The sequence below is a fragment of the Zophobas morio genome, unplaced genomic scaffold (genome assembly GCF_036711695.1).
Source record: "Zophobas morio isolate AGI-343-1 ecotype UQ-CSIRO unplaced genomic scaffold, CSIRO_AGI_Zmor_V1 ptg000021l, whole genome shotgun sequence".
NCBI lineage: Eukaryota > Metazoa > Arthropoda > Insecta > Coleoptera > Tenebrionidae > Zophobas > Zophobas morio.
Genome location: NW_026972126.1, coordinates 9,742,144 through 9,768,452, shown reverse-complemented (window position 1 = coordinate 9,768,452; position 26,309 = coordinate 9,742,144). Strand labels below are relative to the sequence as shown.

The following is a 26,309-nucleotide window of genomic DNA, read 5'->3' as shown; positions in this document are numbered from 1 at the left end:
TAATTGAATTTATTTTAATATTTAAAGTGTTTAAAATTAAAGGCGCCAAATCTCTTGTCAACTTGATTTAATTCCACCATTTTTAACATTTTCCGGTGCAAGTTTCGACGTACGAACTGAGGGTTGTGCCAGGTGTCGCTTGAAACTTTAAAGTGTCCGACAAAGATAGCAAGAGGACTTATGTGTGAGATCAGTCCACCATCTAGAATTGTGAACTACACGCGGGCGAAATGGTACGGTTCGTCGGTCTATCTTGAAGATATTAGAATGGCAATTTCCCAAAGAAAATGCTAATTGAATTTTATTGATTTTCTTAAAATAGGTATGTGTAAATTTCGCAATTTTCCGGTGAATTTTTCACGTATTGTTGGCGGAAATTCAACTGTAAGGAATTTAAAGGTACGTGCACACTTGTAAAAACACCATTTTGGATTTAATTTTAAATCATTCCGGTGAGAGTTTTTAAGAAATAGTCGTTTTCATGAGATAAACCTCCCATTTTTTTCGTACGTATTTCCTCTCTTCACGCTATTGTAGGTTATGTTAATTTTTTTCCCTTTGCTTATTTGTAGTTGTAGCCTTGCCATGGGAGATTGCCATTTAAATTACAACAACCCCACTTGCGAGGAAAAATTCTGTAAATATTCATACTCGAGCTGGTGTCCTACTTGCGAGAGGAACTCGCCGAGGCGTCGATCGAAAAGCGAGACCAACAATGAGTGCCGAAGAAAATGCAGAGAAATGAAAACTCTCTCCCCAAAAAAATACACTCGCAGCCAGGAGTACGAAAATATGGATTTGGAGCTCGACTACGACTCGAGGGAATTCTGGTATGAAGCGCCAAAGGAGAATTATCGCCACATTCGATCAAACCAGCTGTGCGAATTGCCAACTTCTTACATCACGAACAATTGCCAAACTTCAAAATTATTACCAACTGAGTATGCCGATAAAAATGTCAAAAATTATGATCCACCACTGAAGATGAAACAGGAAGACTTGTTCGAGGTCCTGAAGTATGAAAAGGCTAAGCACCTGAATGGTTTTGCGAAAAAGTCGCAATCCAGAGAAGCGGCCAAACAACCGTACAATTATTATGACAATCATTTAAGTTTCGATACGAGCACTTATTTTGATAAAATTCGCGATGCTTCGTCGTTGCATGAACGGTATTTAAAGGAAATTGAATCTGTGCGTGAACGAATAGCTTTATGGAAAAATTGCAAGAAAGTTGATGTAGAGGGTAGAAATCAAGTAAAGTGTGTTTCGTTTTATGCTGATAGCACTTCCAAAGTCATAGAGGTTAATAGCAGACTGCAGCATAATCAAGCTAAGGGGGTTGAGGTGATCAAAAAGGCAGATCACTTTAAAAGTGCCAACTCAAAGTCTGTTAATGATATCATTTGCATCAGTCAGAGCGAAATTGGCCCAAGGCCCAAGAAAATTGCCATTAAAACGAAAAAGGCGAATATTAACAAGATTAAGAAAATTCCCTCCAGTAAGATTTTGTCAAGTGCTAGCCAAATTTCGGAGTTTGTGGAGAGGTAAGATAATAAAATTGTGTAGTAAATCTTAATATAAATGTATCTTTATAGCGACAGATTTATTAACCACAGGGAGCCCACTTGTTTGCTTTTTTTCCACAAATGGTTACTACTTTTGAAATTCTTCCTATTTCACAAAGAAATCGCCCAAATTTACCTTTTATTAGAAAATTAGTAATCATTTTAAAATAAGTTTTTTGTCAGAAAATCAATAATAATTGTAAAACAGTGTTTTCATTCAGTGTAAAAATAGTTAAATAATACAGATTTAAACCTTTTAAAACTCAAAATTAAACATTCTGTTCATAAAATAGTAAAAATTTAGGTATCACCCAGCCTATTAAAAATAACAATAATTTGGAAGTTTAAAAAGCTGAAAAGTGGTTTCCCAAAATTTTGTTAGTACTCTCATGGATTTTTTTTATTTTCATGGATTTTTTTAACATGATTTAAATCTTGTACTAGAAAGAACACATTTTTAAACTTTTATGAGAATGAAATTCTGAAAAAAATTGTTTGCTTTGAAAAAAAAAAATTTCTGGAAAAGATGCCTAAAGACTTTCAAAAAATTTTGGAATATAGATAGATCTCGACGAGTTGATTCGAAAAACATAGTGTCCTGTACCTAGATTTTCGAAAAACATTAAGTTGCAAATTCTTTTTCTGTTTTCTAACAAAAGTTTTTTTTCACGATTTCATTCTTATAAAAATTTAAAAATTATTTACCTAAAATGTTTAAAATAAAGTTGTTTCTAACACAAAGTTTTTAACAAACTTAAATCGTTATAATAAAAAAAAGTATGAAAATTTCAAAATGTTCCATGTTTTTGTCCAAAAAATATTTCAGATTTTTGTAGTGCATTAGTGTTATGTCAGACAATACAACTTCTTTTTATTTAAATTACTATGGAAAATTTGTTGCGTGGGCTCCCTGCAATTATCTCTTCAATAACAGATTACTCTCTTCAATAACAGATTACTGACTGTTCTATCTATTAAGCATACTAGGAAAAATATTGTTTTTTTTTTTTATTTTTTCATAACATAAAAATTTCAAAAATTTACTGAATCCATTTTGTAAAAAAATAATCACTAACAAAATTGAAAGGGCTGATGCTATCTTGATTATTTTAGCCTAAAGATTTTTCTCATAAATAAATGCCAATTTTAAAACAGATTTTTTTTAAGCTCTTGACTAAAAATTAGATGCAATCAAATTTTTGACCGCTGTAACTCTCCTGTAAACTGAAGTATGTTAGAAGTTAAATTAAAATTAAAAGGAAAATTTCGCAAATTAACTTGTTGTCTATTTTCACCCGAGTAATGAGTATTAATAATTTATTGAGATGTTTTCGTAGTATTTTATAATTCGTAGGAAAAAATAAAAAAAATAAGCAGCCATTAGGAGCAATTCTGTAAAAAATAAGATTTTGTCAAATGGTATCCAAATTTGGGAGTTTGTGGAGAGGTAATATAACAAAATTTTGTAGTAACTCTTAATATAAATCTACCTTTATAATCACAGATTTATTAACCACAGGGAGCCCACATGTTTGCTTTTTCCCACAAATGGTTAATACTTTTGAAATTCTTCCTATTTTACAAAGAAATCGCGTAAATTACCTTTTGTTAGAAAATCAATAATAATTGTCATTCTGTGTAAAAGCAGTTAAATAATACAAATTTGAACCATTAATTAAGATATTAAATATAATTTTTTGACACTCAAAATTAGAAGTTTTGTTCATAAAATAGTGCAAATGTAGGTATCAAGCTGTCGATTAAAAAAATAATAATTTGAAAGTCTAAAAGGCTTAAAAGTGTTATCATTTAAACGACTAAAAAATCGATGATGTCCTAAAATTTTGTCAGTGCACTCCAAATATACACTCATGGATTTTTTTTATTTTCATATATTTTTTAACAGCGATTTATAGTATATTAAAGAACGAGTTTCATAAGGCAAATATTGAGGCACGAATCCAAGTTTATAGAACGAGCGGCGAAGCCGCGAGTTATATAAAGGATGAGTGCCTCAATGGCCTTATGAACGAGTTATTTATACAATTTTTTCTACCGCACACGTTTTTTCCCAAAATTTAATTGAAATTTGCATTTTTTTAATCTGGGGACTTTTGTCGTGGTTGGTGATGGGTTGGTCTGACACAGAGACTTTAAATATGTATATATTTGAAGTCTTTGGTTTGATACTAACCACGAAATATTTGAGGTTCGAATTTTCACAACAACAACTGTAATTCGAATCAATTCGAGTTTTTGTAATTTAAAATTGGTTAAAATGTCTTGTGAAGAAGTTACGCGTCCGGAAATATGGGAAATTTTAAGTTTACATTTGCCACTGACATTCACCTGACATTTCTCGTCATGGCTACCAATCTTACCGATCTAAATTACACCAGATCTATTAAAGAACGCCTTTCCGCTATTAACGAACTGCTGTGACGTCATTTGCGTGCGTTAATAGCTCTATTAGAAAACCAAAAAATGTGGGCGGTAGAAAAAATCTTTTATAGTAGAAAGAACATTTTATTTTAAACATTTTAGGTAAATAATTTTTAAATTTTTATGAGAATGAAATACAGAAAAAAATTTTGTTTTGAAAAAAAATAGATTTCTGAAAAAATTGTTTAAAACTCTCAAAAAATTTTGGGATATAGATAGGTCTCGACGAGTTGATTGGCAAAATATAAAGTGTTCTGAACCAAAATTTTCGATAAACAGTAAGTTTCAAATTCTTTTTCTGTTTTCATAGCATAAAAGTTTTTTTTCACGATTTCATTCTTATAAAAATTTAAAAATTATTCACCTAAAATGGTTTAAATAAAGTTCCTTCTAACACAAAGTGTTTAAGTAACTTAAATGGTTATAATGAAAAAAGTATGAAAATTTCAAAATGTTCCATATTTTTGTAGTGCATTAGTGTTATAATGTCAGACAATACAACTTCTTTTTATTCAAATTACTATGGAACATTTGTTGAGTGGGCTCCCTGCAATTATCTCTTCAATAACAGATTACTGTTTTATCGATTAAGCATACTAGCAAAAATAATGTTTTTTTATTTTTTCATAACAAAAATTTCAAATATTCGCTGAATCCATTTTTAAAAAAACAATGACTAACAAAATTTGAAAGGGCTGTTACTATCTTGATTATTTTAGCCTAAAGATTTTTCTCATAAATAAAATAAATACCAACAATTGATATCCAATTTTAAAACAGTTTTTTTTTTTAACTCTTGACTCAAAATTAGACGCAATCAAATTTTTGGCCACTGTACGTCTCCTGTAAACTGAAGTATGTTAGAAAATTAAATTAAAATTAAAAAGGAAAATTTCGCAACTTAACTTGTTCTCTATTTTGATGCGAGTAATGAGTATTAACAATTTATTCAGATGTTTTCGTGGTATTTTATAATTCGTAGGAAAAAACAAAAAATTAACCAGCCATTACCCGAAAATTTTAAATGTGGCTTAAAATATATGCTGTATTTTACAGGCGAGAAATATTCCTGATTTACAGTCGAATTTCGATGTTACGATTTATTTATGTGCGAAATAATAATGCGTAATTGCGCAATTAAGATTTTTATTAAATTTTGGTGAAATTTAATTACTTAATCACAGAATGATTTTGAAGTAATAAATTATTATTATATTACCTATATATTATAATTATTAAAGTTGAGAAATAGAATAAATTCATTGCAGTATTATTATTTTTTCTTCCATTAAAAGCGGTTGTAAATATCTTGCAATAATTTTTCTAAGCTTTAATAACCTCATTTTTCTTTTGTGAATTTTAAAAAACTCCATGCTGTATTATTACACTTGAAAGTTTCATTTTTTTGTCTGCGTAAAATATTACGTTTTAATGTTGAAACACCCTGTATCTTTGTTACCTCGCCGAGAGTGTTATTTATACCCCGCCTATTCATGCCCAGCGCACTAAAATTATTAATTATTGCACATCGTGACATCCGGTCATGTTTCACTAGTCAATAAAAAAAGTTCATAAATTAGCCGAAAGTGTCCGTTTTGGCGAAAAACTCTGGCACCATTACCGAATTTTGAAATTCGGTTTTGGGTTGCATGCTATTACAGGAAAGTTGCCAGACTATTAAGTGAGTGATTTATAATTCCCACTTAATTTGAGCTCTTTGTCTATAGAATGTCTATTTTTAAATTCTTCTATTAGTCATTTTGTGCGAATGTTTGGGATAGTTTGGCGTCGACTTTTCCAAATAGTTTTCCGTGGAGCGCTGAAATGATTTAATCTTGTTGATGGCCGCCAGTGACTACAGCGGTTCAGATGAGAGCGAACCGGAGCTAGCTGAAGAAGTCAATGGCGACGACGAGTCGGAAAGCCTCAGTGAGGCAACGTGTGTTCCAGACGCCGACGCCGAAAATGCCGTTCTACAATCGGAGTTGGGTAAGTACTATTTTAACACAAATTTATAATTAAAAGGAAGTCTGCTCCAATTTCATTGACTCATTAACATCAGAATTCACAGAACTTTTGAAAAAAGAAGCAAATCATTATTTTATAAAATTAAATCAAAAATTGATTTTCTTCTTTGATTTTAAAGTGGAGGTTAGATTGTAGTTTTAATTTTAATTCCCAAATAATACAGAGAATCCAAACATGTACAACTCTTTGCACAAAACTTGCTTTTTGATAAAATACTAGCATTCGTTGAAGATGACGAAACTATATCCATAATTTATTTATTAACCGTATAGGTATAGCAAGGTGATAATCATAGCTAGTCGTAAGATTTTTTTTTAAATACTGTGTATTTTTTTAAATTATTTCCACAGAAAAAGTTCGTTTATTTGTGTCACATTTGACAACACATAAATTGGTGATTCTTATCCAGTTGGCCATGACGTGTACGTCAGCAGTGCAATTGAAACGGCTGGCGTAAGCTTCACGGCCAACTAGAGCAGAAATTTAAAAAATCACCCGATATATACCAAAATCAGTGTATTTGTCACCAAAAATTAAAAAATCGTTAAACGGATCTTGACAAAATTGCATTAGTTTTTTGGAATTGTTTTCATGGCATCAGATTACTGATTTTTTTTTTGTTAAATTAATAAAGTATACGCATTCCTGGAAATTTTCAGTACCATCCGACTGCTCATATCGTAAATCTATTGTACTCCTTGACAGAATTATTTTCGGTATTACACTTGTTTAAAGGAATTTATTTGCACACGCTCCACTTATTGAAATCGACCAGAGCTTTTTCGAAATTATTAATCTTCTTTGATACCATACTCTGAGAAAGTAATGTTAGAATTTGGTTAGTCTTGGGAATATTTTGGAAATATTCAAAACTGGAAGAAAAACTTTGTTTTATTGCAAAAAATGGAACAGATATCCCACTTGTCATTGACAGAAGGATAAACGATAATACCAACCCATATCGATAATCATAAAAAAAACACTAAATTTTTGCCGGACTGTTTTTTGGTTTCTGGTCGTTAAGAGACGAATCGAAAACCAGTGATGCGGGTCAGAGGTACAAAAACTAGGGGTAAGAGTTCATTTGAATTTTTTAGCAAGCTAATTTTTCTTGATATTTTAAAAAGGTACAACGTTGATTTTTGCACTTTATATTAGATATCGTTTTAACTCCATTGAGACAACTTAAAATAATAAAAAAGTAAGAGAGCATATATGTATGTTTTCAATTTTTTGGCAATACTACTTTCGGATTTAAAAATTTTTTTTCAATGATTTCATTTGGATGGGTGACAACACTCATGAATACGATTCCCATTAAAAAATGTTGGCATTTAACAAAACGTTTTTCGTGGAACAGTACATTCACATAAAGTTTATATAACAAAAAAGTTATAAGATATTATTAGATTGTCTTTTGGCGTACAAGACAAAAATGTAGCCTATTACTTTAAAAATAACTAACTTTTTCCGCTGGTTTTCATTTTATTTTCTTTTTTTGCCTTAATTATATTCCCAAGAAATGTCAGTTATAGCTAAAGAATCAAAAAATAAAATATGTGTCCGCATATGATTTATTAAACTTTAAAACTAATAATATCATCGCTATAAATAGCTTCGTGACAAAAAGTTTATCCAACTTTCAATTAAATAAATAATAAATTTAAATGTTTTGATCATTTACGTAATAAAAAGTGAATTGAGGAATACAGTAAAAATATCTTTTTTATGTAAAGATTTGAATTAATAAACGAAATAAAATTTTACCGCATTTCAGATCGTTAATAAATTAATTTTGTGTATTATTCTCTGAGTTTAGCTATAAATTTAATGTAATTTTTTCATGACAGTTAAAATAAAAATGAATTAATAACCACAAGTAGAACAACGGTTGCCTTATACATTTTAAGTGAAATTTACTAGATAAAATTTTGCAATGACGTCATCAATTTTTTCGAATGGATACCATTACAGTATACTAAAAATTTCAACTAAACCATGTGGTAGCATTTTCGTATTCTGTGAGGTGTGAAATGTCGAGCAAACGTAAAATTAAACATTACAGGGAGTAACAAAAAATTGGTAAATAAATATAAATGGACTATTATTCATCTAAAATGCAGCATTCCTTCGCAAACAAAATGCGTTTAATCCTCTGGAATGAGAAACTTTCCATTATCATTTCGTGCACTAGTTTTAAAAATAACCGTGTTTCTCGCACTTTCCTGTTTATGCCAAAAACTGCAAAGTAAACCAGTTTGCAGAAATATGGCATAACATTGCTTTAAATAAGAAACGAAAAATGATTATCTTTTGAGCAAAAATATAAACGTTATAAATTGTAAAATATGCTGATGCAGTTTATTTTTAATTGGTGTAATTGGAAGAAATAACAATAAAAAGAAATTTGCCCGTATAAGTTCTGTGCATATTTGTCTAGCGAATAGTCAGATACCGTTAGTTTTTGTTTTTGAAAGATTTTATTTCATTTATTTTATTGCAAGTCACCGAAACTCGTCATCTACAATGAATCTTGAAAGTTACGACTCAAGTATTGTTTAGAATTATTACTAATTCTACAAACATTAAAAATTCCTACATATTAATCTAATAAGTCTAGACAGCATAGATAACATATAAGATGTCATAGTGTATTTAAAAAGAAAATATTTTATAGTCAAATATTCATGTCAAAATCGTAACTACAGTTTAGTACTTAAATAACAGCAGAGTGATTTTAATTAAATTTTATCTCGTAAAATACACAATATTTGCATTTATTAATAACAATAGAAACTATGAAGCATTAAGATATTATTAATAATTAATTTAACATTTTAAATACGAGAAAGCTGCACACACATTTTTTACCTTTTTGATTTTGATATTTACAGAATAGGTTCGTTTTTAAACTAAGTATTTTATTTTAATTGCTTTTTGCAGCAAATTTCCATTTTATTTGCACATAATCTAAATTTATGACCTGTTCAATGACGGCCAAAATATTTGTGATTTTATATTTAAAAATGTTTGTTATTCATCTCTGAACAAAACTGTGTGACAAGCTTACACGCCTAAAGTTCTTAACATATCAACACCAAAATAAATCGGATTGCACTCATAATTTAAAATCATCGTCCTGACACATTGGGATGTTTGAATCTTATAACGATATTTCTGGACACGCTTCGTGCCAAAATGCAAAATACAAAAATTGTGACCAAAGGCTTCACATGCGATTTAATTGCGTATCAATTATTGAGAAATCACAGAATGCTTAGTTTTTTGCTAACATATCAATATTATTTTACTGAATTTTTTGGCAAAACCGTAATATGTTCAGTATTACATTGTAGATAATAAAATGTACACACCAGAGAGCTAAAAGTGTGTTAGTACAAAATTACAGTTTTCCATAGACAAAACAAAATAAGAATTTCTTAGAAATAAATGAAAAAATAAATTTTCTAAATTGTGCAGGGGTTTGATTTTTACTTACCGATTATAATAGGGTCCATCGAACGACTGACCACTGTCATGTTTTCTCTACGTAAGTAGCTAATGTTCGAAACTACTGGACCGATCGTTGTCAAATTTTATTTGTTTATTAGGAATATCCTGTAGATGGTAAAACGCTAACCAAAATTTAGCTAATCATAGATTGATTTTTTTGGTAAACGCCATTTAAATTTGATGAAATAACATACTCCTATACTTGTGGATTATGAATCTGCCTTGATTTTTTACCATAATTGTCCATATTTTCGCAAAAAAAAAATACAAATTGTGTCGTGTTCAGTTAATAACGCGTAGGTCACTGGTTCACATTTTTTTTATTCATCAAATCAACGATTCACCTCATTTTCTCGAAAATTTGAAAATACAGTAATGTTGCGCCCCCCATATTTAGTAATAATAAAACTAGAACTGTCATAAAATGCAACAAGGAATACAAAAAAAAGGAACAATATCTAAATTTCTTCGAGTGGGGGAAAGTCATTTACCTGTTCAGAATGTGGCAGATTGCTACCATAGATAGTCCTGATATTTAGATTAAGAGATTTAATACTTAACCACGTTAATAAGCATTCACTGTTTGCTGAATAAGGGCAAAGTTTCAGGTAATTCCAAAATTTCAAAAAATTATTTTCCAAATGATTCTTTCGAATTGAAACTATATGTATATGAGATAATGTGAATTGTTTGCCGTTTTGTTTTTTTTTTTTTGCGATGAAGGAATAAGTTCTTAAAGGCTTCTAACTTTATTAAAAAGACATTATTACACATTTTAATAAAGTTTAGTGAATAATAACAGGTAAAAATCGTACTTAATATTTTACCTTTTTCTTTGCTTCTGTATATAGGATAATCAAAAAATGACTGATAAGCTCGATGGTACATTGCTAAGAAAACTGAAGAACTCGAAAAAAATGGTTAAAAAATCCTTGCATCAAACTCTTGAAAATATTAAACTTCAAAGTTTGAAAAATTAACTTCGTAATTCTGATTTGTTTTAATGAACTATTTGTCTAATAGACGTTAAATAGTTAGTTATTAATAATTTAATAATAATTTGTTAAAATACTATTTACCGTCGCCTGCGTTTCATTTTCCTTATGAGGGCTCTAGTTATCTTCGAAAAAAGCATCACTTTTGGGGAAAATTTGAAAGATTTGCATTGTTTAACTATTAAAAAATATTGGGGCTTATATTTTGCTCTTTTTTCTTAATATACGTAGTCTTTTTTTCACAACAAGAAATTTAAACGTATTCAAAATTTTTGTTGGGAAATATATATATATATTGCAATTACGTTCTGCCCCTCGGTCTGACAACGAATAAAAAATTCATCACAATTGAGATCGGGACTTTTTTTTAATTACATATAGTTTTATTTGAATAACACGGTAGTTAAATAAGTTTTCAGTTTCTTATTAGGAAAAGATTTTGTATATTAAAAAAAAAAAGTACAAAATATAGGCCCCGCCCACCCACCCCCTCTCAATTGTAACGATTTTTTTATTCATCGTGAGGCGAGGGCGGAGCTTAGCTGCAAAAACCTTATTTCTTTACAAGAAATTACCCTGTGGAATATATATGTTCTTAAAAGAGCAAAATTTTGCAAAGATATGCATTTTGCAATTAAACTCCGCCCCTCGGTCTGACAACGAATTAAAAAATCATTACAACTGAGGTAAGGTGGGTGCTTGGTTGGGTGGGGCTTATATTTTACTTTTTCTTCTTAATATACGTAGTCTTCTTTTCACAACAAGAAACTTAAAACATGTTCAAAATTTTTGTAGGAAAATATGAATTTTGCAATTACGCTAGCGCCTCTTGATCTGACAACGAATAAAAAATTCATCATAATTGAGACTTTTTTTTAGTTACTTATAATTTTATTCGAACAACACGATAATTAAATATGTTTTTAGTGCGAAATATTAACCCCGCTCACCCACCCCCTCTCAATTGTGATGAAACAAGTTAACTGCTCATTTCTAGCTAATCTATTTGGGATTTGTGTACGTCGATAAATCGATCATTTTAGAAAAATTGAACCAAAATTGCAGGTTAGCTCTGTGTTAACTTTCTGAATAAATTTTCATTTTTATTTCACTACAATTTTTTGTAGTAATGATATGTAACGCGATCGACGAGTGTGGAAGGAAGACGTTTCATAACGCCGAGAGCACGAAAAAAGTGTCTGTCTGTCCATCTGCTATGTACGAATCCGCTTTGATTTTTTTCCTTAAAAAGCGAAATTTTCGGAAAAAATTTGACACAGTATAATATTTTCTACGTGACATTGTTTCGATGCATAAACACAAACACTCGAAGTTAAGCATGTTCTTGCCGAGAGGACATTTTTTTCTCGTTGGTTATCATTTTTTTTTTTTCCAAAAACTAATATTTAATTTTGTGAATTTAATTTTATTATGCTAATCTTTAAAAGTTAGAAAAATCAAGACGGATTCATAAACCACAAGTTTAGCAGTATGTTATTTTATACAATTTAAATAGCATTTATTATGCAAAATTTTTAGTTGACATTATCAAACTGCTGGTGTGAATGATCAGACAAATTTTGGTTAGCGTTTTACCATCTACACGATATTCCTAAAATACAAATAAAATTAACAATAATCAGTCCAGTAGTTTGATTCAGACAAAGAGATGACGGACAAACAGACGGAAACGGGACACCTATTTGTTTCATACTCTGGGATAGATAGCGTACGGACGGGAAGTAAAAAGTCAAAATAAAATTAGCCTCTTATTTTATTCAAATATTTTATTCTGGTCAATGTGTTCAGTTTATTTTGACTTAAATTGCTGTGCAGAAGACCGTAGGATTTATCATATTTTCAAAATTCGAAAAAAGAATTAATAAAAAAGAAAAAAAAAAGATTTAAATTGGACTAACCCTGATACTAAACATCATAATATTACTATTTAAGCTGTCCATACAGTTAGACATTCCAGACTTCAAATCTTGGGACGTTAAAGTCAAGCACTTGTAGAACATAAAGTCATTTCATTTCCTTAATTCCGATTAAATTTTTAATATGATATTAAAGTAGGTAACACGTGACCGATTCTACGCCAATCAGATGTCGCTAAACGCCTCATTAAGTGCGTGATTGACTTAATTTTGATTAACATATTCTATATACTTGTCCTGAAACTACTAATATCGGAAAAAATGGACTTGCGCATGAAAACATTACATTCAGACTTAAATACAGAGACTGGGCTTAGTAGAAGACACCTTATCTTACCTTAAGGAAACTCTTGGAATAGGGCATAAATCTTTATTGAAACAATTTTCTTTCAGGTGACGGCGACGCTAAAGGTTGGCCCGTACGTCCCAGCCTCTTCCCCCACATCCCCCCGTACATACGCTTCAGCACCCACGACGCCGAGATTCCCGTCAAAGTGCCCGCCGGCCGTCGACTGTTCAAATGGAAACTTAGCACAATCACTCCGATCGTCGTCCGTAAAACGTTAACGAATTCTGGTTTTGCGATGGTTAGAAGTGAGTTCAGTCGAGGTGTGCCCCAAATTCTATAACCTTTTTCCCAAGAAAATCCTCCGTCCCGTATATACTCTTATTTCAGTGCCGTCGGTCGAGTTGCTTTCACAGTATAACCTTTCAGAATCGAATCAGTGGTTAGGCACGTGGGGCAAGCACATGAAATCGCCGATGTTCAAAACGCTCAAAGAAACGCAAAAACTCAACCACTTCCCCGGAACCTTCCAATTGGGTCGTAAAGACCGGCTGTGGCGCAACTTCCAAAGACTCATTAATAAGTTCGGATATAAAGAGTAAATATTGTGGTGGGGGTGTTGGGACGGTGTGCTGTAAGGTTAGTTTTAGATTCGGTTTCATTCCTCAGACGTTTATTCTACCTCAAGAACTGAAAATACTCAAGCAGAACTGGGAATATAAAAACGGAAGCGGAGAGGCGTGGATCATCAAACCTGTGAGTTATAGAGTTTTTCGAATGTTTAACAAAAACATAGTTAGTCAAGTAAGATTTAAATTTATGTCCAAGTTGAAGGAAATCTTTTTATTTAATCTAGCATTCAGGTTATTCGCTCTTATATTTTTGAAATTTGATGGACAAAACTCGAAATCAGTGAATAATTTGAGTACTATCTCAGTCTTGTTGGAAATTGAATCTTGTATATGTAAATACGGTGGTCTGAGCTTCTGGGGTGTCATTTAAGTTTCATAATCTACATTTAAGTATCATAGGTATAATCTACGCTAAAGTGGACGATTTCCACCCACCGTGGCGTTTCGTTGTTGTGATATCAGATCTTGCGTTTGCCAGCAGAGTTGCTGCAGAACGTCTCAGACTGTGTCCAGTATATGATTGAACATCAGGTAGGTTGAAGAAAGAAATAATTACCTGAAGTGTTTTATTAGACAACGTACAGGTACCAGCTGGTTGAATAGTGCATTTTCATTTCTTATAATTAAAGCACGTTTGTAGCAAATTCTTGTGTAATGATTGTGAAGCTTTTTGATACATTTGTCTTTAAATATTCGGTATCGAAAAGTACAAATTTGATATCCTCTCATATTTTCTCTATGTTCAACTGTCAACTTAGTACTTTCATTACAACGGCAAGCACGTGATAAAGGGGCATATCGTCATTATTAATGGGATCTAAAAAAATACAGCACAAGTCAATATTTTGACTGAATCTGTATTTTAGAAATGACAATTCACTCAAAATACAGGAGTCCCAAATTTGGAGGAGTCTAATAGAAGTCTGTACTATACACGGTGCAACGAGTGTTCAATTGCAAAATCACTCAGAGTAGGCGGTGAAATTTTATTTATCTATATTGTTTATTTTAAAATGTAAGGTTATGTTTCTACCAAATGGATGTTATAAAACAAGACATACTGTTATATGTATAATTTTTTTTAATAATCCTTACATACTTTTACAAATTCAGATTCTTTATGGAGAACGAAAAGAAAAAAAGAGAAAGAGCTTTTAAAAATTCTCAGTTCCTCCATATTCAGAGATAGTGGTCTAGAATTTTGCACAATTTTTTTTAGTTGCTTTGTCATCGTCTGACACGGTGCTAAATTTATAACAAAATTTACGTCAAAAAAGTATCTAAATTTACAACCAAGTAACGCCTGTATGCCACCTTATTAACTTTTTGGGGAATTTAAGAATTAATTTTGGTAATACCATAAGTATGTAGAACATGTTCTAAATAATTTCTCACTAATTTTCATACAAGTTTTTCATGTATGTAATACGATACAATTTTTTGCGCAAAATTTGTCTCGCTAAATTTCGTAAAAATTTGGCATCATGTTGGACGGCATTTTACATATAAATATGTCTATATAAAATGGCTGAAATTTCTTTATACAGGTAGTTAAGTAGATCCGGTTCTAAGACAGATTGACCTCATTTGACCTGACCTGTTCTAGAACCGTGTGACTAAGCCAGGTCATTGACCTGTCAACAAAAGGTAATGCCGGTTCTAAGACAGGTCTAATGAGGTCACATCTTGTCTTGCTGATTCTCCTATATATTATTAACACTACGTGTATAAAATTTCAAAGGACCATCTTTAAACATGGCAAAGTTGAGTTTTTTTTTTAAATGACAATATTTTATGTAAAAATATACGAGTGCTGAAAACTGTTGATGCCTGATACCATAGATTGCAAAATGTTGTAGTAACGTCATCTCACATTATTGGTGGGGGTGATTAAACAAATTTTGGTTAGCGTTTTACCATCTACATATTTTTAATTTAAATACGAAATTTTACAACAATCGGCCCAGTATTTTCGGAGATTTCTAATAAAAATCCGGACAGACAGCATACAGACGAACAAACGGAAATTTCTATTTCTTCGCACTCTAGAGGTCATGAAAAGTCAAGAAAACGTAAAAGTAGAGAGTAGGTCAACAGACTCGATTACAATAGTTCCCGAGCGTAAGCGAAAATGAATTAATGAAGTAATTTATTTTATTGATTAAATCAAAACTGGCGTATCTCATTTTATTGAAATTATAATACAGTAATGTTATTAGTACATATTACAATGTATCTTTCCAAATTGATACATTTGTTCCTACTTATACATGATAAGGTCATCAGAAAATTTTCTTTACTTATCGTTTAATAACTCTCATATTTTATTTTTATTTATAGGGGCTATTAAAAAAATAATAAAATTCGCAAAATCAAATTTACTTGTTAAGATGAGATTTATTTTGGCGAATGACACAACCTCTAAGAAAATAGAGGGCGGGTGGGCGGGGCTATTACTTGCTAAGATAAGGTTTATTTTGGCAACTGACATCCTCTAAGAAAATGAAGGGGGGGTGGGCGGGCCAAGTACTTACTCAAGATAAGACTGATTTTGTACTAGCTCCGCCCACCCGCATTCTCTTTTCGTAGAGGGTATCTCATTAGCCAAAATCAGCTTTATCTTAGGAGGTACTATCCTCACCCACCCACCTTCTCTTATCTTAGAGGATATTTCATTTGCCAAAAACAGTCTTATTTTAACAGGTACTAGCCCCGCCCACCCGCCCTCTCTTCTCTTAGAGGGTATCTTATTTGCCAAAATTAGTCTTATCTTGGCAGTTACTAGCCCCGCCCACCCACCCTCGCTTTTCTTAGAGGGTATGTCATTTGTCAAAATCAGTTTTAACAAATACTGATGACTAAAAAAAACTGATTTGTTTGATTGTATGTATATTAGAGGCGAAGGAAGTCCTTTCCAAATTTGAACCCTTTTTTTTCTTATTAAAGGATCTAAATCTTAAATTATGCAGGTATTCAGTCAAAAAGAAATACACTAGTATTGACTTTTAAACGAAACATCCAGTATTAGCAGATTTATTATTCTCATAAAATTTTAAATATAACCTGGCTACAATTTCAGTAATAACAGGGGCAGTTTGGTATATATTTAAATTAGCAAAAAAATATTATTAATGAAAAACAACAGTTTTTCGTCTTTTTTTTTAATTTTTGTGAAATTTTTCATCACGTATTTTTTAAAAACCAATATATCAATTATTTACCGAAATTTCGGAACTCAATTTTCACCACTGTTTTCAACTTACAAAACTCTACTTTTTTTTTGTAAGTGACAGTAAAAATTATCTTCGACACAACCTGCTCTCGCTGTATCTCATTTCCGAAAAAAAAAACATGACGATGTTTTGGTACGATTTACAAAGAAGGTTGTGCTTATCTTATATTTAAAATTTCAAAAAAATAAGTATGTTAACGGAGATATTAAATTCTAAAAATATATTTACAACAGGATAAACACCAAACGTACGACTCCTCTTGAAGGAATTCTATCAGACTGCGTCAAGAAATTTGTCAGTCTTCCATGAATAATCTTCTACCACAAACCGTTGAGACACCCTATATATCCGATAAAATTTTATCATGTAATGAGAGGATTGTGAAACAAAACAATGGAAAGGCCGCTTGTCACTACAAAACTGAAATCAACAAGATAAATATTGAGTTTAATTTTACTTCAACTTATTTAAGATGTTAATTGTATCTGCTTAGATTTTTTTTATGTAAGATGATGTTTTTATATATTGTATTTTTTATTATTATTACTTTTGTATTTATCTCGATTTTTGAAATATTGAATGTTTTTGACAACAACTCTCACATTTACTTTACAAATTTTATTGTTTCCTCAGTTATTATTGAACTGTTTCTTCTTCCAGCCGGCGTTAGCGCGAGGTGTAGGCATCAAAGTGATAAACAAATGGTCCCAGCTGCCAAAAAAAATGTCATTGGTTGTGCAAAAATACATTTCAAATCCGTACCTGATTAACGGGAGCAAGTTTGATCTCAGATTGTATGTTCTGGTTACTAGTTTTAATCCATTACGCATTTACTTGTATCCTGATGGTTTAGCAAGGTTTGCTAGTGGTATGTAAAACCCCTAAGAATTCTCTCTTCAATTAACTCTTTACTTTTTAGCCAAATATAGCAGTGACGCTAAGGATCTTAAGGATAGATATATGCATTTAACCAATTATAGCATTAATAAGCTTTCCAGTCAATATACAGCTAATGAGGACGCCAATGCTTGTCAGGGACATAAATGGTAAGCACTTTGTTATCATACACATTCGTAAAAAAGGTTGATAGTCACTTCCGGAAAAACTTGAACTTGTAGTTACATAAAGTAAAATTTTCAAAAGTGTTCTGTTCTTGTTAGGACCATAACCAAGCTGCTCGAATACATGGCCAAACAAGGAATCGATACCAAAGCCTTATGGAAAAACCTCCAATCACTCGTGATCAAAACGATAATCAGCGGCGAAGCCCCCATCCATCAGCTCTGCGAAGAAAACATGTTGAGTCGTTACAATTGCTACGAACTGTTCGGTGTGGACGTTCTCCTCGACGAAAACTTAAAACCTTGGCTGCTAGAGGTGAACATTTCCCCAAGCTTGCACAGTTCGAGTCCTCTGGACGCTCACGTCAAAGGTCCTCTAGTCCAAATGTTATTCGATCTCGCCCAATTCCACTTCCCACCTAGACTGTCCCAAACCGTCCGCCAAAGCCCTCAGTGCTTCGAACCCAAGCTCTACACGACCGCATTAACGAAGAAGGAACGCGAGAAACACAGACTTTTCGAGGCGTACGAATGCCGGCAGGACTACATGGAGGACATCCTGCTGGAGCTAACCGGAGACGACGTCCGCAAGCTTACGCAGGCCGAGGACGAGATGACCGTGAGGGGGAGATTCGAGAGGATTTTTCCCACGGCGCAGACGTACAAGTACCTCAATTTCATGGAAGTGAGGTACTACAATCGGCTGTTCGATGCGTGGGAGAACAAGTTCGAGAAGAATAGACTGGGGGGTGTCAACCTGTTGAGGGCGCTTTGCGCCGAAAAAGTGCACTTAAAGGTTGCTCCGCAAAGCACTGTTCATAAGGTAATTTTGTTTGTGATTGGTCTTGTGTGGTTGTTGAGTGATATGTTTTGGTATTTTTTACTCAATTTTTTTCTTTTGATTTTGATGATGATACGACAAAGGCGAGAAATTTCATGTTGGCGACAATCCAAAGCGTTTGTTCCCAATGTCGCAGTAAGTCGATGGATCGTTTTTGTTTCGTTTCGTGTGTTACACTAATGGCCTAAAATTTTTGTATGGTCTAGTTTCTAATGGCGACAGGATAGTGTTTAGCAACAGCAGCGATTAGAGAGTCATAGATTAAAAATACTAATAGGTAGGAAATAGCGGTACTAATATACTTCACATACGGGTATCTTAGATTTTATTTTACGGGAAAAAAAACTTATTAAAGTATATGACAGATATGCACGATAAAAACCACATTTAATGACATGTTGTATAGTTACAAGAACGTTTAAAGTCTTATTAGTTCTTACACCTGGAATCGGTCCTTCTATTTTTGTAGCAAAGTTTTTTTGAACAATTAATCTTAGTAATTAACATCTGGTTTTCAGTCATTACTTTTGGTATTGAAATTTAATTTTATACGAGTATTTTTAGGTGTCACGTGAGCACACCGTCTAAATAGCGACATGTTTATCGTTTGTTTCACCTTGTTAGGGTTTTTATATTAACGACCAATAATAAAATTAAGTTCGTATATTAAAAAATCACAATCTTTGATATAATCTTATAATTTTGTTATATAGTTTTGTAAATTTATACAAATGTTATTAAAATCATGGCCAGACACAAAAATTAATGTATTGGTTACAAAACATCAAATATTATTTGTCCAACTTTTCCAGAAAATTGATGACATCCCAAATAATTATCAAAAAAGTGTTTAATAAACACAATTAATCGAAAGTTATTTGGATGGAACTCTCCTCGCCCGTGAAGTATAATCAAACAATCTAGTGTCTTAGATAAATGATTATAAAAAATGTTGGGTACCTCTGGGGTCCGTATTAGCTCACATTCTTCGTAATCTATGTGAATAACCTTCCTGTTTTATAAAACCAATAGAAACTTATCATTTTTGCTGCTGATGCACTACGATTCTGTTATCAAATAACAACATAGAACTAGCACGAACATGTTTGAACATAATTGAAAAAAAAATCCGAACAGTCGGCTAACATTGACTATGTTGGACTCAACAAAAATAAAACTCAAAAAATATGTAGCAGATGCTAATGTTAAGATCTTGGAGATGGTTATGGACAATGCACTAAACAGCATATTATTTTTATTAAGAAAATTAAACAATTCCAATCATAAAAATTTTAAAAACTTATGCATATTCAAGAAGTTTACCAAACATGCGGCAAAAATTCAGGGGGTTGTTCCTTAATTTAGTTTTTGATTTTTTGCCCTTGAATGATTGTCGGAAAGACGCTTTGTTGCGAAGATACGGCACGATGAAAGTAAAATAAAACTACGCTAATCTGGTATTTTTGAAAAAGTAGTTCGGCCAATGAGAAGACTGGATGCATCCTAGCTAGTTGTAGTCATTTTCGGCATTTTTTGTAGATAAATACGGATATTCATTTACTGTTTAAATTTTAATGTATTATGTAAAGTTTTTCAAAAATTTCGGAAAAAAGAATGAACGGTGTTTATTTAATCATTTAAGTAAATTGCTTGATTCGTTATTTTTTTTACCCATTCTATGTAAGCATGAAAAAAAAATGAAACCAGTAGTGTAAATGCCCAGAATATTGTGCACATTATAGACAAGATAAGTATAGAAAATTTTGAGATGAAATCATCAAGATTTTGGGGAGAATAAACAGATACATTTTGATTAGCGACTTAACATGCTTATAATTACTTTCAAACGTTAAACAGTTTAATTTTTTTTTTTTTCAAAATTGAATATTAAACGTAAAAATAAAAGCCGGTTCATAAACCACCGGTATAGAAGAATGTTATTTTATAAGAGAATACATATAGTTCTTACACAATACGTGTTAAAAGACGAATATAATTATGAGTTTCATATATATTGCCTATTATTGTCCCTGATGCGGGTTTCTGTAACTTTCAGATAATATGTATACAGGGTAAGTCACTAATTATTTTTAACTATACAGAGTGTTCTGTTTTGATGTTAGTTAGTTTCAAATGGAACATTCTATACATTTTTAAATATTCTGATTGGTCTGTTCTTACGCGTTACAACCACAGTTTATTTTTGAAATTACGGTGCAACGTTGCCACGTTATTCCAATGTTCTTAAAAAAAAATTAACAATGGAAGGGTTCACAAAAAAACTCACTAGGGTTATTTTTAAAATTTGTGTTGTAATGATTTGTAATGGTCTAAATAAAATTGAGTCTTAATATACAAATTACTTACAATTTTTTTAGGTGTTTTTACCGAGCGTAAGCCAAGGAAGTGTAGTAATCGAGTCCATCGGACGAATTGCCACTTTCATATTTTCTCGACGTTTCATGTTCCCTACATGGTGTCTGTATCCATTTTTTATTAGACACATAACCTTCGAAACTGCTGGACCGATTGTTGTCAAATTTTGTCTGTATATTAGAAATATCATGTAGATGGTTAAATGCTAACCAAAATTTGGCTAATCATCCCCACCAACAAATTAATTACGTCATTTCAATGATGATAATAACAATAATATACTTGTAGTGTACGAATCCGCTTTCAGTTTTTTCGCTAAACGTTCATTTTTTCGCAAAAACCTTTGCAAGGTATAATAACGTTATACTCCCAATACGGGGCATACGTCTCCCTGGCGCAGTGGCTGCATCGGGAAAGCGGCGACCTGCCGTGGATTCAATGCCGAATTTGGCCGTTTACTTTTTTTTTTTTTCTTGCATTGGTAATAATCTGTGACTACTTTTCTCTTGTGCTGTGATTAGTATTATCCATGTTGATAACGATATCACAATTTTTTTTATTGGGCAAATTAAGAACGAGTCACCCCATTTCTCATCAAACAAATTAAACAAAATCAAACTAATTTCTACGTGACAATCTTTCGATGTATAAATATAAATAAACACTTGAGCTTCAGGTTGCTATTACCTAGTGCTAAAGGACATTTTATCCCGTTAATTATGTGCTCTAAATATATTCTACATTACGGTGCAGGGCTGCGGGGGTGTTATTTGTGCCGCTGGTTTTTACTTTACAGCGGTTATCACAAAAAAATTGTCGGATTATACTTGTAGCGTTGGACCAATTTTTTATTGATCAACTTAAGAACCTCAGTTTCTCGTCCTAATTTAATTATGATCAAATAAGTATAGTAATATGTAATCATATTCAAAATATGTTGTTCCATTGTGGCTTAATTAATAATTTTAATATTATGTTCTGAGAAGACAACTCATGCAAATTAAACAATTTTCTAGGTGACGTATAAACATAAACAAAGTTAAGCAAGTACACTGATAATAATACACTCTTCCCTTAGTGATTTGCTTTGAATATATAATTTCATATTGTCCATATATCTGCGTACAGCACCTTTTTGGAATTTGCACCCTCGCGGCGAAGGGGGTTCGAGGTGTCATTTACACAACTGCTTTTTCCTCTATATAAAGATTATTGTCAGAAAACAAAAATTTTGTATAATTTTTCAAAGACGCAAGATTTGTAGGATTGTACTTCAAGGGCAAGGGAAGCTCTGTCGAAGTAATCTTGGACCAATTTTTTATATTTTTAAACTTGATAGTTTTTACTTTTTTGAGAGACACAAAGACACTGAAAAAAAAATGCAAAGTGTTTTATTTGAAAAACTGAAATATCGCAATCTGAAAATTGTAACGTTTTAGATTTTTTTATAAACAATCTGTTCGTTAAAATTTGATTTAATTGATCCTACAGCAAAGTGCATACTTCTGTGTAATACTTAAAAAAATATTGCATAAAAAATTCAAGGAAATTGGTATAAGATGGTAACGTCGCATCAGAATTTCAAAAATAAACTATGGTTATGGAGCCTAGGAAGAGACTAATGAAAATATATAAAAATATGCAGGATGTTTAAAAAAAAAGTAGCGTTCTGTGCCTCAAAAACAAAACACAAATTATGGTCGAACATAAATTTAATGTATGCGACTCAAAAAACCGAACAACTTTGAACAATTACTTTTTTTGTATCTTTAATAATTAATGAGACATCGAGGACTTAATGACTCATCCTGTATATAATTTTGACAAAGCGTTATGATCATAGTAGGTTGTGAACTTTCTGCCTATATTTTTGAGTGTACTTATTTTATTTGAAGATTAATTGATGTGTATATTAGTTGCATATAAACAAGGCACATTTAAATAACAATTTAAAAAAAAAATCAAACAAATTTTCGTAGTCAGCCTCAGGGACCTAAAGTGAAGAAGCATCGAAATAAATACTGATTTTACTTTCAGCGATATCTCGGTCTCCAAGTAGCCTTGAGAAAGGCTGTTCTTTCTTTTGATGATTAATTAAGGTTTTAATTAAAACCAATTGGCGTAATAATTAATTTTTTGAGTGCAATGCACCAATTGTCAAAGATTTTATAACTCAATACATATTCCAGTTAGCCTTTATATTACTTTGTCCAACTTCGCTATGCTCTTTCCAACATGTCATTATTCGAGTAGGCATATCTGTGTATATCGCTAGTAATTTATACTTTATGTTAAAATCTAAGACAACTGGTATATTTTGAACCACTTATGAATGTTAGATTTCTTCCTCACCGAGCTCCACTAGTTTTACTAACTACGAAAATCCAAATTGTTACTAACGGAATGAATTCTTTCACTTCACTGTGTACACGTGGTAGCTTTAAATGTAAAATAAATTGTTTAATTTTTTTAACATCAAATTTGAGACATACGGTATTTCATTCCCAGTAAAATACTGATGACGTCATCCGAAAAAATTGTGAAATGATTGCGCTCTAGAAACAACGTTTGGTATAAATACTTTAACAATTTTATTTTACGTTTGAAGCAACCACAAATAAAAAAACTTTAAAATATCAGCAGTGGAACACATATACGAGCCCTAACAACTAAATATTGGGACACAGACAATTTCTCAAAAAAATCCGGTACATATTTTTGATATCATTCAATTCGTTTGGACTAAAATGCAAATTTTGCATGGGCATCTATTTTGGCAGAGAGTGAGGTATTTTGCAAATTAATAAATTTTCTTAGAGCGCAAAAATTGTCACCTAAATAAAAAATGTGGCATTTTTGCTGACATTTAAATGTTGGGACACCCGAGAAAATTTGCTAAGTATACCATCGAAATACAAACGTAGTAGCTGGTAAATGCTGCCATTATTATAGGGATCGTAGCATTTCATACTAGTGTTGGTTTCACTTAAAAGAAAATAGTTAGTGGTGGGCTAGTTTTAGTAAAATTTCTGAAAATAATAATTTCGCAGTACTGCATGGGAAAATCGATAAGAAAAAGTGAAGATTTGTTCTAAATAGCTTAGTCGTCGATGGTAAACATCGTAAAATATTACGCTGACAAAGGTACCACAGGAATAAAAGGTAAAATTCCCGGTAGGCCGCCACTTGTGAAGCCGCGTGATCAACGACAACTGATGAAAATTTATAAAAGTGGACGACGGAGTACTTCAAGAGAAATTACTACTTGCTGGAATAGCGATAACCAACTAAATGTTTCAAGACAATATTGTCGCGAATGGATACACAAATCAGGCTTTGGTTTTTACATTGTAAATCTTAAATAAAGCTATCTTTGATTAACTTTATTATTTATTTATATTATGTTAGGCTAAAGTAAAACCACAATTAAAAACTGCCCATAAGAAAAATTGGTTAATATGACCAAAATAAAAATTGGAGAAAAGTAATATATAACGCTGAGTCCAAATTTGATGTATGGGTGAGATAATAGTCGAAAAAGAGTTATTGAAATAAAAAAGGAATTTTAATATGGATTATCTTAAACAATCAATCAAGTCTGCAAGCGGAAAAATGGTTTGGGGGTGCCTGTCTATTAACGGAATTTAAAGACCAGTTAACAACGTTCATGGAAGGGAAATTACAAATTCAAACAAATGTCAAGAGACTTTGTAAAAAAATATTAACAACTACTGAAGCAGTCTATCCTGTTGATATTTATATTTTTCAACGGGATGATGCTTCAAGTTACACACCTACAACACTTATTACAAAGAATAATAATATAAATGTTTGCCCTGACCATCGAATAGCCCAGATCCTTATCTAGTAGAGACGGTATGACGTGAAATAAAACAATATTTAGGAAATCATCCATGACAAGCGATTGTCAATCTTCAACAGGAAATTTAGCGAGTGTAGGATACGGTAACAACTCCTGTGTATTGCAGAAAATTAGTTGAAAGTATGATGGCAAGAATTCCTGCAGTTATTAAGGCAAAATGAGATATGATCAGTTACTGAATTTGCTGTGTCCCAATATTTATGTGTCACAAAATGTTACGTTGGTTTAGAGTTTTATGTCACTGTTTGAGTTAGAAATCAGTTTTTGTTGTGCTGTAAACATTAACAGTTTTACAAAACGAAGTAATTTTAAAATTTTAATTATCTAAAGTAAATTACATTTTTGTTAAAAAGTTTGGTAATTTTTTTATAAAAATTTTTTGTTGTCCCAATATTTAGTTGTTAGGGCTCGTATTACATAGGATTATTATTAATATTACACACTTACACCTTTTGTACAAGTTACAGCCTTATTAGTATAGTCTTAACAGTCTAGTTAATCTACATGCAAATCTGTAGGTAGCATTTGATGTTATAGAAAACCATCTAGGACGTACATAAATATAAAAAATAAAATACTAGATTAAATATAGTTAATAAATTACGCTCAGGTATGTAAATATAGTGAGTTTATTGTATATATTTTTTTGTTTTTGGAATGTTCATATAACTAAAAAGCAGAACATCATTTTTCCGTGCTTTTGATTTTTCGAATAGAAAGTAAGCCTAGCAGGTGCCTTCTTTAATGTCGCACGCGCCTAATAGTTGTGTTTAATCAAGCAATGCCTTTTCTTATTTAGAACTTGTTGTAGAACTCGCACAATATGAGCCTTGGGTCTGTGAATCTGCAACCATCGAAGGAAGGTCAGAGTCGTCCGCTAGTAGAAATTCTGCAAGAAGTAACAATCGAAAACAAACCTAGTTGTAATTCTGTTGTGTAATTAATACTAAGTATGTTGTGATATCTATACATCTTATACTTACTAACCTTGCTAATTTCAGATGGAATTTTTCATCTATTTTGGAGTCGTTTTGTTTTAATGAATTGTTTCTTGACGTGAATGAGAAAAACACCAGCATTTAAAACTGCCAAATTTGTACGGTGTATGATATTTTTCTTGTTGTTAAATTATTGTAGCCAGATTATTCCTTTTATATTTGCATTTACAGCAAATTCATGTGTTTTTTTAAGTTTTTTTTATTGAATTATTAGTACTGTATTTTAGTCAAAATAAACTATTTCTCTAATAGTGTTAACTGTTTTCGTCGTGCTCTGGGGCTTCACGGGGAATTTCTATCCTTTGCACTGTGACATTCAGTTGCATTCTTATGTCTAGCAAAAAGCAAAGAAAAATTATGAAAAGGGGCACCTTCAAGCGTAAGGAATAGCCCAGTTTCAGCAAAAACATCAGCGGCTCGGCTAGCGGCATCTATATTGATCTGGATGTTGGACGATAAATGAGTTTGATTTTTATTTGTTCAAAATTAATTACAAAAAGCATTCCACTATTAGTGCTT

The 26,309-nt window shown here is 31.7% G+C and overlaps 1 protein-coding gene and 1 long non-coding RNA gene across 6 annotated transcripts; one reads left to right on the top strand and one right to left on the bottom strand.

Annotated features, from left to right (window-relative positions):
• Window positions 1-62: 62 nt before the first annotated feature.
• Window positions 63-26,265, top strand: LOC135132394 (tubulin monoglutamylase TTLL4-like). Of its 5 annotated transcripts, none has more exons than XM_064060467.1 (11): window positions 63-322; window positions 573-1,544; window positions 5,860-5,996; window positions 12,874-13,089; window positions 13,157-13,364; window positions 13,417-13,522; window positions 17,292-17,499; window positions 17,551-17,677; window positions 17,792-18,515; window positions 25,604-25,742; window positions 25,794-26,265. In XM_064060467.1, exons 2-10 carry the CDS (start codon window positions 586-588, stop codon window positions 25,730-25,732), a joined length of 2,814 nt encoding a protein of 937 aa, XP_063916537.1. In that variant the 5' UTR covers window positions 63-322; window positions 573-585; the 3' UTR covers window positions 25,733-25,742; window positions 25,794-26,265. The 5 variants fall into 5 exon arrangements, with proteins under 5 accessions (XP_063916537.1, XP_063916536.1, XP_063916539.1 ...); XM_064060466.1 differs by having other exon boundaries at window positions 64-399; XM_064060469.1 differs by having other exon boundaries at window positions 65-399; window positions 13,196-13,364.
• LOC135132400 (uncharacterized) lies at window positions 22,777-25,870 on the bottom strand. Its single transcript, XR_010281025.1, has 2 exons — window positions 25,780-25,870; window positions 22,777-25,681 (listed from the first exon to the last, which is right to left on the bottom strand). It is a non-coding gene; the product is annotated as an uncharacterized LOC135132400 (long non-coding RNA).
• Window positions 26,266-26,309: the final 44 nt, after the last annotated feature.